Source organism: Impatiens glandulifera, chromosome 3, assembly GCF_907164915.1.
Source record: "Impatiens glandulifera chromosome 3, dImpGla2.1, whole genome shotgun sequence".
Lineage (NCBI taxonomy): Eukaryota > Viridiplantae > Streptophyta > Magnoliopsida > Ericales > Balsaminaceae > Impatiens > Impatiens glandulifera.
This window is the reverse complement of record NC_061864.1, coordinates 9,280,405-9,296,674: the sequence shown is the minus strand read 5'-3', so window position 1 is coordinate 9,296,674 and position 16,270 is coordinate 9,280,405. Positions and strand designations below refer to the sequence as shown.

Genomic DNA, 16,270 nt, shown 5'->3' with positions numbered 1-16,270 from the left:
AGAAATGATAAGGTGACTTAGAGAGAGGGATAGTTTTAGTATTTAAATAAATAAAATTGATAATTAGATTGTTGATAAGATGTTTAGATTTTGGGAGGTTTTATCCCAATAACTAAACATCAAACAAGCCCAAAAACTCTACAGGTTAAGTGATTATCAAATTTAACTAAAAAACAATAGTTTACACTATATTGGAGAAGAGAAAATAAATATTAATTTACGCTATATAAAACAATTCCAAGAGAATACTCAATTTTTGACATAAAAGAAATGGTTGAGTAACATTAGTTTACTGATTTTAAAATGAAATAATACAAAAGAAATGAAGTGAAATGAAGTGTTTGTAAATAATTGAGAGAATTGTGAAGAATTGAAATGATCCTTTATGAATAAGCATGAAAAATGGGGAAGACGAAAAGATATAGAGCTGGTTTGGTTTGGGTTATTTTAAAAATTTAGAGGGAGAAAAAAAATAATGATTGGTGATAATTTTAAAAAAGTGATGATTATTTTTGGTAAAAAAAACTTAAAGGGTATTGATATATATAAATAAAATATAAAATAATAATTTAAAATAGAGAGTATTTTAGTATTTTGGTTAAAGATTTGAGTAATGTGATAAATAAAAGGGAGTAATGTGATAGATAAAAATGAATGAAATAATATTTGATTTTGTATGATTATTTTAATCAAACCCATCCTAAGTAAGGTCATAACGATGCATTATAAAATTAGGGTTTTGACCTTCTTACTGACATGTAATGATGATTTATTGTGAAATATGGAAGTCGTACAAATTTTGAAAAAAAGATTGAAGAAAAAATATTTATTTTTAATTTTAAAATAAATAAAAACTATATTATACATTATAATGCTCGAAATAATTTTACAAGTTATCAAATATTTCAAACTTAAAAGATGTTAAAGCAACATAGAAGGGACTGCCACCCAAATGAAATTCAAATGATGCACTTGTTAAATGATACATCTATATTATAAACAAAATAAATTAAAGTAGCCAAATGTAATAAAGTTGTTTCATATAAAAACTCACGACTAATTATTGTATTCATATATGTTTTAGCAAGTAATTAATTAAAATAGTTAAAGATATGTACATAGTAGCTAATTAATTTAACATTTGAACATGGTAATTAATTTAATTAAGAAGCATGGTAACACACGTACGTAGATGTAGATGATATTATCTTAATGTATTTTGAAAACATTGATATTAATATGTTCAATGACAGGAATAAAGTAGTAACAGGAATACCAAATAATTATTACAATAATAAATTTATTGTGCCAAAGCACTGGTGTTGTAAACGAGGAGTGCTCCACCGGCCAGAATTGCCGTCAAAGTAATTGCCCATATCAACAACCCAGTTTTACCTAAATATATTTAATTCATCAATTAATTATATAAACTCATTCCACAAATTAACATTAATATATATATATATATATATATATATATATATATATATTTCTTACCGCCAACATAAACATCGCCAGTGGGTGACCACTCATCCTCATTGTAGATGGGGCTGCATTAATTAATTAATTAATTAATCAATTAATTAATAGCTCGAAAAAAAGGAAACATGCATATTGGTAATTAATTAAACTAGCTAGCTAATTATGAGTTTAATTACCTGTATCCATCAACATTAGCTCCATACTTGTCTACATATTGGTAAACACCCTTTCCCTGAAAATTAATTAGGTCATATTTCAAATAGTATTAACATAACAGTTAATTGATAAATTCATAATTTATTTAAAACTTTCATATCATATAATATCCTTCAAATTAAATGACCTTTCCCTTCCTTCCAGATGCATCAAGTCCATCCCTCAAAGCCATGCTCCCATTAACACCTGCATGCATCGATCGATCCCATTTAATTTCAAATTTTAATCTAGATCTACCTATCCCTTACCAAAATCAATCAATCAATTTCTATACAACCCAAATTTTATTTTAATATTATTATTATAAAATGATCGAAGAAATGAACTGACCGTAGGGCTTGTCAGTTTTGAGTTTCTTGACACCACTGGCTTGAACTTTGAAGGAGGATGAGGTCCTGGCTAGAGAAGGAACACCCTTCACGCTCTGATCAACTGTGAACCGAGCTGGCTTCAGGTTCAACGAGCTCACCACTGAGGCCGCCATTTAATTAATTTCACTTCACTTCACTTAGATCAGATCGATTAATTTCTTCTTCACTTGCTTGCTTGCTTGCTGTGCTAGAACTATAACTAGAACTAGATTTTATATTTTCTTATTTTTCTTTTTAATGTGCAATTAAAGAATGATGACCACAGATTCTAGATTTCATTTCCATACGTGGCGTCAATTCTATGGCTCTAGTTCGTATGTAAGTGATAGGGCACATTATCTACAATAATTCATCTCTCCACAATTTTAACAGGCCATACACCGTGACACGTGTAGAGATCCCATTTGTCAGTTATACGACTTTTATTTTTATCTTTTTAAATCTCTCTCTATATAGGTAATTAAATTCAAGGAAAATACATTTTTGAATTTATCAAAATAAAATATGCTAACTTCTTACTTTGAGATATTATTGAGCTAGGTTTAGTTTCCTAACCTCAAATTTCAACAAGTCTTTGTCTATTTGTTGTCGCATTTTAGGACTAGTTACATTCAGTAGGGGTATTTTAATTAATTTAGTAATTATATTTTGTATTTATTAAATAAATATAATAAGTTTGTATTAATTTTATCAAAAAGTAACATAATTTAGTTTGTTAGATGTTATACATGTTAACACTTAATGATTTAATGATCAAACCTTGTTGGTGTTATTAATTTTTAATTTGTTAATTTTGTGTGCATTATTATGAGAAGAGTTGATTAGATGTTATGTTAACATATAGTGACCTAATAATCAAACTTGATTGGTGCTATTTTTTCTAATTTTAGTTGCATTGTGGGAGGGTTTTTGGGCGACGTCTAGCTGACCTTACTTAGAGCCATTACTTTTAGATATTTTGATTGACTCAGAGAAATATATATATATATATATATATATATATATATATATATATATATATATATATATATATATATATTATATATATTATATAGGCCTAATGATTCATGTTTATTGCTCCCAGTTCTTTTTTCTTGGCTTTATATTTGTTTTTTCTTTACAAATATTGTTTATCTTTCTACCTAAATGAAACTTGTTTTGAATAAAAAAAAATCTCATCATATGGAAAATAAAAAATAAATTAAAAAACATTTGTAGATTATTATTAATATTTTTTTAAGTGCAAGGGGTTAAATGAGACTTAGACAAGTTCAGCCCAAAAAGTCTTTTTTTTTTTTATATATATATATTGTAAAGATTAATATTTTTTTATTATATTTAACATAAGTTTAGTTTAGTTGATTAATGGTATAATACTTTTAAGAGATCTTAGGTTCAAATCTTGCTAAACTATTTTGTTTTATAATTTTTTTTAAGATCCTAGAAGGCTGGCTGTGTTGCCCAAGGGCCACTCAGGTTTATATGTTTTTGGAATTAAAAATACTCCAAATATTGTTGGGCCTTATGGGTCCAGCCAAATTAGGTAATATAAAAACCAAATAAATTTTAATTTTGTTTCTCACTCTACCATAATTTTCAGTGAGAGTTCTGTGAAAAGATCAAGAGAAACAGAGTGAAGAAAATACAGAAGAAGAGAAGAAGATATAGAGGAAGAAGAAGAGAAGGAGAACAGAGTATCACCTTCTTTGTCTTGATTACCCTCAGGTTCATTTCTCTCTTATTTGTAAAGGGAATTTTATGTTTTCTCAAACCTAGATTTGTTTGGGTTTGAATGAAATTAGTTTCTCTGCATGTATATCTCAACTTTAGGTTTAAAGTTGAGAAGAACAATTGTATCGATTTCTTACTGATTAGTGAAATCTGTTGGTTTTGCCCCGTGGTTTTTTACCCTCCGTGTTGAGAGGGTTTTCCACGTAAATCTGGTATTCTTTATTACTTTGCTGATCTGCTAGTATGATTTGGTTGACTTGTGAAATTAATCAGATCAATTGATTTCAATAGGAAGGTATTATTCAACTTGAAATTCCTAACAAATATTCTTCCCTAGTTACACCATGAAAGAAAAACGTGCGTTAAGGAGTGAAGTCCTTTAATTTACTCCAAGGCGTTCTTTTGTGTGTCTGATTTTCTCAAGAATTTGTTTAGCTTCATATTTTTCCAATTAAGATTAAGAATGTTTCTTATAGAGTCGGATAAAGAAAAATGTGTATTTGTGCTCTATATTTTGGAAAGATAGTTTTGTTGGAATTAATTTCTAACATTTGTGTATATATATTATATAATAATTGTATATTAATTATTATTATAATAAAAAATAAATTTTAATGAGAGTGATCTATTAAAATATAAATATTATAAACTGTTTTAAACATTTATAATAAATATTGAATATATTAAGTTCTCAACCTATAAATAGTTTTTCTATTATATTAAACTCATGAGACTAGAGAGAGATAGAATGTCTAAACCCCCACTGACATCAAACGTTCTAATTTAAGTCCAAATTCAGACCAAGAATTGAGAGATCTAAAATCAGGAGAATATCTGATTAATGAAATGAACCGTTCTTCGTATGTATGTTTCCGCAACTACAATTTATCTCAATTTATTGAGATATAGTATTAAATTATAGACTTAAAAAATAAAAATTTAGATTAAAAATTTATCAATTTTATTTAAAAAAAAAGAAATATTGAAAATCTATTAATTTTATTTCTTAGTTGAATTGAATTTGCTTAGTATTATTAGGAAACTATGATTGGAAACCACTATCCACTATCATAAAAAAAAATTGTATCTTCATTGCCCAATGACAGAGTGATCATTTTAAAAGAAATTGTTTGCCACGGTATGGGGTGTGGTGGAGTGGACGCAGTTTCGCTGGGAGTTCATATACTCGGTTGGTGTTGACAAACTTAATTTGAATTGTTGACGTTCCATTAAAGTGTATAATTGCGCATTTTCTAAATTGTATGAATTATGATTGAGAAATAATATAGTTTATTATAATGTAACATTATTTTTATCTTGAAATGACTGAATACTAGACCAAGTTCATAAAATCAAGTTCTTATTTAAAATAAAATTTTATGATTCAAGACAACTCATGCAAATGGACGTTCAACAAATATATGAGATGTTAATTCTTGCTCATGCTTGACACATTCTATCATTTAAAAGTCAAAATTTGCTTTGAGAGGAATATATATGTTTCAATATATATTTGAACAATGATTATTCTTTTTTTATTGATTTTGTGAAGTTTTTTTTTTCTTCCCTTTCTTGTGTGTATTTTTTAAAATATTCTTTTAATATTTTCAAAAACTAAATTGTATATTTCCATTTTTTTTAGATTTATCAATTCAAGCTCAACATCAAAATAATATTAATGAAATAATTTCATCGCGTATGTTTTGAGTATTTCCCCATTGGTTTGAACGTTTTATTGTCTCTATTGCTAGGTGTTATGTTTGTCTATTTGTGTGGTATTTGTGTGGTATTGTAATTCATGATTTATCAATAAATAAAATATTTTTCTATAAATAAATAAAAAAAAACATTTTTACTTTTGGGTTCATTGTGTTATTCAATAATAGTGTAAAAACTTTATTAAAAATATTGTTTTTATTTATGACATTCTTTTATGGTTGTATACAAATGTTGTTTTAAATTAACGTGTAAATATGTTATTTAAAACTAGTAATTTTGTTTTAAAAGAAAAAATAAACTTAAAATCTTGAGGTATTTAATTTTATTATCACTATATATATATAGTTAAGGATCTTGATTAGAGTAGAGTTATTATGATTAACTACAACTGGAACAAAAAAAAAAACCATGATTTCAATTAAAATAATAAAAATGAAAAACTTGGCTAAAGTAAAATAGGTCATAAAAGGAGTGCTTGTGCTTGAAAGTTGAATTAAATGTGAACTTGGTTTAATTACAAGCCCTTGATTAATTTGTGGTTGACAATTAGTAATTAATCAAACAAAATGAAATTTCAATGGATAATGAGAGGATTGTTGACATGTTTACATTCTTTGGTTATTAATTAATAGGACATTCACATCGGTCCAACTGTAAGTATATTGACATACTTTAATTTTAGTTTAGTTTCATTTGTCTTTCATATATATATATATTGAAATTAATTAGGAGTTAGTACTATTCTCATTTACAACTAATAATTTTTTTAATTAAAATTTTCATGACTTAACATGTACCACACATGTTTACTATAACACATCTCTTCCTTACTTTATTTATTTGTAAAAAATCTCCACATGACTTAACAAGTAACACACATTTTATTTTTAATAGTTTTTTATTAAAAAAATAATTTATTTGAATTTTTAATTGTTATAAATATAAACTGTATTTAAAATTTATATAAAATAAATATTTTTAATTAATGAATGAAATTAATTAATAATAAATAAATAAATAATATATAGAGGAATAATTAAATTTTAGAAAGAAAAAAAATCCCCAAAACCATTCACATCAAACAAGCTCTAGAAATACAAATGCATATATATTATAGATTAGATGTGAATGAAAAAAATTGTATTATGGTGAGTCATATATATCACGAGAAAGTTGAATCGATAACTCACTTATTTTTATATTTTTGGGGATGACTAGTACGTGAAGTCTTTTGTGGAGTATTACTGTGATTAATTGGGTGATGTCCGAGCCTTTGGATAGTTGCTCAGAAATTTAGATTGATGCGACTGATATGACAAACCTATATATTTGGGTTACCATCCCAATTATTTTTTAGTAGAGTATCTGGTTATAAAAAAATCGTCGAACTTTCAATGATTATAGTTGTCTGATGCGTATCATTTATGATGTTTTTTTAGATTCGTTTAGGAAAACCGGTAGAGTCTGTTGGGGAGTTAATCGTCTTTCTCGAGAACTTACGAGCTCGATAACTTATTTAGTAACATTATTATTTTTTTTTTATTTTTTTCCTAGCATGACTTTGTCGTTATGATTATATGATTTTTATCATTTTTAATATACACAACTTTTTTTAAATAAAATAATACAAATACTCTAAGATCAACATGATCTACCATAATTGAATAATAAAGTTGCACGTTGTAATAGTCATTATCCCTCAATAAAATAAATGTGACCAAGTTGAGCATGTGAATGCTAAAGAGCGTGACCTTTTTCATATACACGATACTTAAATGAAAAAAATAAATTTCTTACTTCACTAAGTATATTTTATGTTACATTGAATAAATATAATAGTTTTATATTATTATTATTAAACACTGCTAATTGTATTATGTTCTCCATATTACATATTATGAGTGAATTATTAATATATATATATTTTGCCTTATTGTTCAAACATTTTTTCAACCCATGAGTCTCTTTTACGAATGAAAATATATGATAAATATGAAGATTATGGAGAAGTCCTAAAAAAAACATATAATTCATTCAAATAATTTAAAATTGGACACCTAATCCAATTATAATTTCAGTTTCACTGAAAAAAACCACAACCTAACAGTAAATAATAAACAAACCACAAATTATTTGGTCTTTATTTGGATTAAAACTATAATTCATTCATTTATTTAGGTAGGTAAGGGAAATGATAATATATTTTAAGTTGAAAGCCTATATTTTTTCAATTGATTAAATAATAAATATAAAAGTATATTTAAAAAATCTTAAATGGTGATTGGTAGGTTATATTTAAATTTAAAAAAATGAATCCCTAAAATAATTTTAATTTAAATAATAATTTATGACGATAGGGATGATGATGAAACAATGTAATTGAAGAGCAGTCTATGTCAGATTAATATAATATAAGGATGTATGGGAATGAATCATGGGACCCAGAAAGACTTGCCTTTTCTTCGATTCACATGGGCTCTGGTCAATGAATGGGTAAGAGGAAGGTGGGAAGTTCTTTCTTTCTTTCTGGGTAAAGTGTAGAGAAGAGAGAAATGATGAACTAGCTAGATGGGAATACAAATGTCTAAGGCAGTCAATCTGCTGACCAGATGGACGCCTGCGCCTATTGACATTTTGAGCCGCCATGGAATTGTGTAGCTTTATTTGTTTGTTGTAAAGCAGACGACACTATATTCAACCTAAGAGCATTGTTGCCTCAACACACGTGGAGGTAGAAAACCGACTTCCTAATCTCCTTATTTAATCAAAGTTTGTCATATCCTTCACAATTTGTTCATCGGACTCCTCTTTTTCTTGCGTTTCTCTAATTTTCTCTGGTGGGTTTGCTGAGTTTTAGCCTGAGAGTACCTTAAACATCTTGCTTCACTGTTTCGGTACGTCTGTTGATTTGATTTACTCTCTTACTTGAATCTATTCACACATTTATCTTGATCTTGATCTTGATACTGTCTAGCTGTCATTTTGTGCAAGTTTGTTTTGTAATCTGATCTCGAAATTCAGCTCATTAGGGATGTGCTTGATTTCTGTAATTAATATGAGTTGGTTGATTTGGGAATGTTTTAGGGTTTTGATTCATATGCTAAATATAGGAAACATTCAATGTTGATTGTCTTTTGAATAAATCTGTATGTAAACATGCTGTCTCAATGAAATGAACAGAGGACCTGAAAATTTGTATTAATTTTTGCAGGATTTTAAACAGCTGAAATAGTCTAAAGAAGAGGATTAATTTATATATCATACAATTATGACTACATGTTTCCCTTTATTATTTGGAAGGAGAGTAAATCTTGTAAGGCTGTCTAATGAGTTCTCCCAAGGTAATCTCCCTTGTTCATTTTGCCCATGTTTTCTGCCTCTTTTTTGGCATTTCATTACACCCTTTTGATTATATAAGTCTAAATGGTTATGTCATTTATTCATACATACACAGAACTCTCAGACATCAACAAAGTCAATATTTACTCGTACAGAGAGCTAAGAAATGCCACAGATGGTTTCTCGCCCGCCAATAAGATTGGAGAAGGTGGTTTTGGTTCTGTTTATAAGGTAATTGTATGTTTATTGATGATGATAATCCTCAAAGCCCAAATGGTCTAACATCTTGCTTTCAGACCCTCTATTTCATCCGGATAATTCTCAGATTGAATTGAATTTTTAAAAACAATTTCAACAGGGGAGACTTAGAAATGGGAGGCTTGCTGCCATGAAGGTTCTTTCAGCTCAGTCAAGGCAAGGGGTACAAGAGTTCTTGACAGAGATTAATATTATTTCGGCAGTCAAGCATGAGAATTTGGTGGAGCTTTACGGCTGTTGTGCAGAAGGAGACCATAGAATACTTGTCTACAACTACGTCGAGAATAACAGTCTTACGCAGACACTTCTTGGTAAGGGTCAGAATAGTAACATCCAATTTAATTGGAGAACAAGAGCTAAAATATGCATTGGGATTGCTCGGGGGCTCGCCTTTCTTCATGATGAAGTGCAGCCATACATTGTTCATCGAGATATTAAAGCTAGTAATATTCTCCTTGACTGTGACTTGACTCCTAAAATTGCGGATTTTGGTCTGGCAAAGCTTATCCCAGCTCACATGACCCATGTTAGCACCCGCGTAGCAGGAACATTGTAAGTCTTAAAATTTGTTTCTATCGATTTCTTTTGATTTTCTTATGCTAAACGCGTTAATTTCTATTGCAGAGGCTATCTGGCACCAGAATATGCGATAAGGGGACAATTGACAAGAAGAGCAGATACATACAGTTTTGGTGTACTCATTGTGGAAATTGTTTGTGGTAGAAACAACACTAATACACGCCTTCCTTTTGGAGAACAATATCTTCTAGAAATGGTACTGACACCTTTTGTTTTCTTTCTAGACAACCATTGTGTTTTGTTTTAAATCATGTCTAATCATTTGTTTTGTAATTTCATGGTGCAGGCATGGAATCTGTACGAGAGAAATGAACTAGTAACAGTTGTGGATGCATCTTTAGAAGGGCATTTTGATGCTGATGAGGCCTGCAGGTTCTTGAAAATTGGTCTTCTCTGCACACAAGACTCTCCGAAACTTCGTCCATCCATGTCCACAGTGGTCAAGATGCTGACAGGGGAGATTGACGTTAATGAGAAGATGATATCGAAACCAGGCTTGATATCGGATATGATGGAACTCAAAGTTAAGAACAACAATCCTGATCCTAAGATTGGTAAAAAGGAGGCATCTTCTGATTTCAATTCAAATTTCAATTCAAATTCAAATTCCACGTTATCGTCGGGAACCTCATCTTGTCCAACCATGACATTTACTGATATATGTGATCGAAGCATATGAGAGTGATTTTTCATCGGTCATATGAACCAGTTTTGTGGGTTGAGATGCTTGTTTTCTTGTAAATTTGTAGAAAAATGTGTGTTGTTCAATTGAAGGATTGAAGGTCATATGTTGCTGTCCTGTAAGTAGGATTTTAGTAGAGTTTTGTAATATTGTGTGTTACCAATCAATTAATTAAGCCATTCATTTAATCTTTCTCTAAAGCTTCCATTTATTACACCATTAAAAACACTTTATAATTGAATTAATGATTCAACATATTCTATGTTGTGGGTAGAGTTTAATAAGAAAATAAAAACCATACAAGATGATCAATGAGAATGACATTACTCTAAAAAAAAAGATAACTTTAAAAAATAGAAACTCATAACAGTCAAAGAATAAACAAATAATCAAGGACAAACCCTAAATAACTAATCACGATTATACCCTTGATGATCTGACTTTTCTTTTGCTTAAACTTGATGATTTGACTTAATTACAATTACAATATTATTTATAATGGTTGGGTTATTGAAAAGCCAAAATGGGTAATTTTATTTAATCCCAAAAATACAGGCACAAGAAAGAAGTACATAACTAAAATAAAAAAAACTGTCGTTTGCCCATTAATTCTTAAGTGATGAAAGATCCCACATGACATTTCTTTTATGTTCTTCCTTATCTGACCATCCTTCTAGCTTATTGAATAAGATGAAGAACAAAAAACATTAAATTAAAGAAAATAATAATAAGAACAACACTACTTGTAACAATAATAAATAATACATTCCTCCTAGTTACTAATAAAAAGGGTCTTAATTAATTAAAAGAGTACTGCCATAAACATTCTTTACTGACCTAATTAATGAAGATCAACAACAACCGCAAGATCAAACTAGATTGTATAATTTTTTTTGTGGGATATATTCTAATCATAATCACCCTTGAATATATAGATTTGGAGTCCATATCTATGTTTTGATTACTTTCAAATCCAAACAAGTCCTTAGTTCCCTAAATTGAAGGTTTATTAGGGTTCATTGACTTAATTTAACCAAGACTTTTGACCTAATCAAATTCAAACATTCAAGAAGAAGGATGATGATAATTTAATGATCTTAAGATATACCCTTTCAATTTTAGAGTGTTATTAGTATAAAAATATTTACTTGATTTTTGTATGTAATTTCTTTAAACTTGTTTATATATGGGAAGAAATTAAAAAGTTTAAATTCAATTTTTACTCTTAAATAAATTTAGAGTAATGATTGTAGGTGTGAGAATAAATAACTTTCTAAATAAAAATGATAGCATTTATAGTTTACAACAAAAATAAATAAATTGATTTCCATTTTGGTAAATGAACTAAAATTTCCAATTTTAACCCTAATATCAACAGAGCATTATAAAAAAAAAATTAAAAGCTCAAAAAACCAATCTCTCTCTCTCTCATCATCATTGCTCTTCTCAATCTTAAAAATATAGTCACTGCTCCATTTTCTCTCTCTCTCCCTCTTTCTCAACTTTTTGAAACTTTGTTGCTTGAGTTCCCTTTTTCACGAGCAATGGCTGAAAAAGCTAGGGTTTCCGTAGAAAAGGCCAAGACTTGAGATTAGCTTAGACGGGTCTTCGTGAGAATCCATTAAAGACATCAACTTTTGCCATCATAAGAAGTTGGGGGAATTACTTCAACCATAGAGCTGTCGGTGCTTGTTCCCAGGTCGGATCTTGTGTAGATATTCTTCTATACATGAATGAATGTTTGTATTTTAGAGATTTATGCTTCTACATTTTGTATTGACTATTCTTTCCCCTTTTTACCCGTTTAGAGGTCGAGCATGTGAAGAAACCTGACCTCATTTGGAGTTAAATAGCTGAAAAACAGGCAACATTTCTGGCATTATTTCGTCAAAAAAGCCCAGAAACGAACTTCTTTCTGCTTTTGTGAATCTTACATGTGAAGCAATTTATTGTTTTCACGCCCTTCCAACCGGTTGTTTATTTAGTTTAACACAATCTAGGATTGAGATTGTGTGGAAATGGGGGTTTCTGGATCTATTATTCTAAGAATCTGTCTTCGTCATACTTGGTGAATGAAGTAATGTCTTCCTTTGTGTTTATGGAGATATCCGATGACATTTTGTTCAGGATAACCAATGATTCTGTTTAGTAATTTAATTTTAAAGAGATTTGATTCTGTGATGATGGATGATATTGGCCTATTCAAGCAAGGATGGAAATGGCTGTTATCCAGAAGGCATTGTTATCCCATGGCTAGAACTGCCTTGATCTCTTTCAAGGACAGGATTGGTCTAGTTATGGAGCGTCATTGGCCGATGCTTTGCAATGGATGTTCAAGCTTTGGAAGGTTTTTATTCGTTTTGCTAATTCATTGGAAGGTCTGTATTACAAGGGGAGTTCAATCACTTATTGGGTTGAGATCTGTTGCACTTCTCTTAATAATGTGGAGTTGCTTTCTTAGCTTGACATCCTTATCTTGCCTGTTCTATGTTCTCATTAGTATGGTAAGCTTCTTTAACTTCTCATTATTTGGCTCTGATTTCATTTCACCATTGCTAATGAACTGTATGTTAAACCAGGGGGGTGCTGGGATTGCTGTTCAATACTTGGGATACACCCCTGGACTCTTTATTGTAGGATTAATCGCTATTTTGATTCTTTGGATGTGTGCTAACTTTTGGATAACGGGTACCCTTTTTATTGTTGGAGGTATTTCTGTTTCCTTGGTTTACTAAGATGCCCTTAATTTATTTTTTATAACGTTTTAAAATATTGAATACAAAGGGTATATTTAGTCATTCAATCCAAATAATCCACTTTTTTCATCAAAACAAGCTCTTACATTTTGCTTTTTTCCATTTTGTGGATAATTGCAGGGTATTTGTTTTCACGAAATCATGCCCGTTTGCTGGTCTTAATGGCAATGTTGTATTCCATTTACTGTGTAAAAGTTAGGGTTGGATGGTTTGGGGTTGCACTCTCGATTAACCTTGCTTTCCTCTCCAATGATATACTGAATTACTTACTTCAGTGCTGTGATAATTTAAATGAAAGCACACATGTTGAGGAACAGAAGGAAACAGAGTCATTTACAGAAGCTAACTTTTCTGAGGAGAGTGAGAGTGCATATTCTGTTCATCCTGATGAAGATGAGAAATTAGATTCCTGTAAAACTGCAACCAAACCAGATGATATGCCATCTCCTTCCATAATAAACAAACAGAAAGTCTCTCCTACTCAACCGGTGGTCAAAGAAGAAACTACTAGTTCGATCGATGAGATAAAACGGATATTAAATTGTTCAGATCATTATGAAGCCTTTGGGTTTTCCCGCCACAAGAAATTCGATGCTGTTGTTTTGAAAAAAGAATACCTGAGAAAGGTGTCTAATTTACACACCCATTGTTTAATTTCTTTAAGATGTAACTATTTTTAATGAAAATTGGTTTATAGGCCAGGCTCGTACACCCTGACAAGAATATGGGAAGTCCGCTGGCAAGTGAATCGTTCAAGAAGCTTCAGTGTGCATATGAAGTCGGTGACGAATACGGATCTTAAAATTGAATCACATGCTTATGTTGTTTGACTGGTGACCTGACAGTTACTTATATTCCAGGTTCTATCAGATAGTACAAAGAAAATTGACTATGATGCTCAGCTGAGGAAAGATGAACTGAAAAGTGTTTCTCAGAGATCACATCAGGTCTATGGTCATATAGAATCTAATCATTTGTAGTTTCATTGTTTTTTGTTAGTGGATTTGCTAACTGTTTTTGAGAGATTGATTCAGGATGGGCCTGCTTACTTCTCTGAAGAATCGAGGCGTATACAGTGCAGCAAGTGTGGGAACTCACATATATGGGTTTGCACCAATAGAAACAAGACTAAGGCGGCTAGATGGTGTCAGGTTGGTTTGGTTTTCTGACCGACTGCAGTCGAAAGTAGAAACTTTATGACAGTCTTCTATAATTGTGTTTCTCTCAGGATTGCTGTCAATATCATCAAGCAAAGGATGGAGATGGATGGGTGGAGTACAAAGGATCACTAGGCTTTGATGGCTCTCAAAAGAAGGTGCATTGTGATTCCATTACCATTCCACCTCTTTTGTGTTTAATATTACAGTTTCTTTCTACATGCTTGGCGGTTAATGTTGGTTATAGAAGTTTCCCTTATTACAGTTTTGTTTATCTTTTTGAATAAACACTTCTGTTTCTGAAACTGGATTTGCGAGAGAAACTGTCATTGAATTTCTAAATATGTGAGAACAGAGGCCTTGTTTGATCACGGGTTATTTGAATAACCAACTAGTTAGTTCTAAATAGCCTTGTTTGATGTAAGTTATTGAAAATCATGTGTTTTGGGATAATAATACATTAGGGGTATAATGATCACGGGTTATTTGAATAACCAACTAGTTAGTTCTAAATAGCCTTGTTTGATGTAAGTTATTGAAAATCATGTGTTTTGGGATGATAATACATTAGGGGTATAATAAAAATATAACGAACAAACGTTGATTCATTAGAAAAAGAGAGAAGATTAGATTTCAGTTAATCATTTTTCTAGAAGATATTTTCGTTTTCTTATTTTCCTTTCAGTTATTGTAATAGCTTATATAAATAGACATAGATATCAAAACAATTATTTAAGATAATCAATACAACATCATGAACAGTTATTGACTTAGTTGTTTGTTTTTAAAATAGAGGGAATTTTGGTCTTTTGCTTGATGATTGAATGATGAGTAGATTGTTGATTGGATAGTGGGGTTATTTGAAATTAATCTCAAATAATCCACACATCAAACAAGGCCAAAACTTCATATACACCCTGTTTCCAAATTTCCATATGTAATTCCATCTGGATCCACTTCTAGATGAGAAATCTAGTAGAAATGATGTTAGCAGTGAACACATAGTTTAGCTCTCAATCTTCATTTGTTTCTTTTATAATTTTCTTTTTTTTTTGGGTGTATTTAGATGGAAATTCCCCGGGCTTTTGTTTGTGCTGAGAGCAAAATCTTTGATGTTTCGGAATGGGCAATTTGCCAGGTAAGTGTACCAAGCCACATTTTTACTAATCAGATTGATGGTGGAGAAATTTATGAGAATATTGCTGACCACCGATTAAGACAAATTGTATTGCAGCTTATGGAAAATGAGGCAGGGTTGTTTTGTTATATGCAGGGAATAGCTTGCAGGCCAAACACTCATCGGCCAAGCTTCCATGTGAACATGGTTGGTTTGGAGAAGACAAATTCCACGGGTGAGAGGAGTAATTCAAGCAGATACCCATGGGACTTGGATGCAGAAATGATGGAGGATGAAGAGGAAGAATTTGAGATGTGGCTACAAGAAGCTTTAGCCTCTGGTCTTTTCTGTGAAACTTCCAAACGTCGAAAAAGCTGGAGTCCTTTCAAACTCCCTCAGAAGAAGGGGAAGAAGCAATGGCGAAGAACATCTCAGTGATTGTAGTAAAAAAAAGAAGTCTTATCTATGATTGGAAACATTTTTTTTCCCCTTTTCTTCCAGCAACATCCCCAATGATGTTACTTAAAATTGCCACACACGCTCTAAGAAGAACAAAAGATTCATGTGGATGGTTGACAGCAGAACTCGCAAGAAAGACAAACAGACAGAAACTAGAATGAACCACCAGGCAGAGACATTTGTTTTCCCTTTGTAAAATGTAAATACCTTTGCTGCCCCCTGATTGTTCATGTAGAAGGTTTTTTTATTGAGTCTTGTCTTGGTCATGGAAGAAGAACATCTCTTATTGTACATTAGTAGTCATACTTTTCTCTTTTGCATGCTCAGTAATAAAATTTACAGACAAGTTATTTATTTCCTTTATCCTATCATGAGATTTGCATATAGCTGAGCAATCAAAAAAA

The 16,270-nt window shown here is 30.5% G+C and overlaps 3 protein-coding genes across 4 annotated transcripts; 2 read left to right on the top strand and 1 right to left on the bottom strand.

The window, feature by feature from the left end:
* Positions 1 to 1,195: 1,195 nt before the first annotated feature.
* Positions 1,196 to 2,271, bottom strand: LOC124931766 (photosystem II 10 kDa polypeptide, chloroplastic). The gene is made up of 5 exons (XM_047472318.1): positions 2,029 to 2,271; positions 1,826 to 1,884; positions 1,659 to 1,714; positions 1,498 to 1,550; positions 1,196 to 1,395 (listed from the first exon to the last, which is right to left on the bottom strand). The coding sequence occupies exons 1-5, from the start codon at positions 2,180 to 2,182 to the stop codon at positions 1,301 to 1,303; spliced, it is 417 nt and encodes a 138-aa protein (XP_047328274.1). The 5' UTR covers positions 2,183 to 2,271; the 3' UTR covers positions 1,196 to 1,300.
* A 5,733-nt stretch (positions 2,272 to 8,004) lies between these two features.
* Positions 8,005 to 10,567, top strand: LOC124932706 (cold-responsive protein kinase 1). 2 transcript variants are annotated; one of them, XM_047473372.1, is made up of 6 exons: positions 8,005 to 8,415; positions 8,730 to 8,860; positions 8,974 to 9,089; positions 9,217 to 9,668; positions 9,741 to 9,891; positions 9,982 to 10,567. In XM_047473372.1, exons 2-6 carry the CDS (start codon positions 8,788 to 8,790, stop codon positions 10,372 to 10,374), a joined length of 1,185 nt encoding a protein of 394 aa, XP_047329328.1. In that variant the 5' UTR covers positions 8,005 to 8,415; positions 8,730 to 8,787; the 3' UTR covers positions 10,375 to 10,567. The 2 variants fall into 2 exon arrangements, with proteins under 2 accessions (XP_047329328.1, XP_047329327.1); XM_047473371.1 differs by having other exon boundaries at positions 8,006 to 8,250; positions 8,731 to 8,860.
* A 1,232-nt stretch (positions 10,568 to 11,799) lies between these two features.
* LOC124928993 lies at positions 11,800 to 16,212 on the top strand. Its single transcript, XM_047469243.1, has 10 exons — positions 11,800 to 12,076; positions 12,186 to 12,881; positions 12,957 to 13,086; positions 13,254 to 13,759; positions 13,831 to 13,911; positions 13,994 to 14,080; positions 14,168 to 14,284; positions 14,362 to 14,448; positions 15,357 to 15,428; positions 15,564 to 16,212. Exons 2-10 carry the CDS (start codon positions 12,513 to 12,515, stop codon positions 15,843 to 15,845), a joined length of 1,731 nt encoding a protein of 576 aa, XP_047325199.1. The 5' UTR covers positions 11,800 to 12,076; positions 12,186 to 12,512; the 3' UTR covers positions 15,846 to 16,212.
* The last annotated feature ends 58 nt before the right edge of the window (positions 16,213 to 16,270 follow it).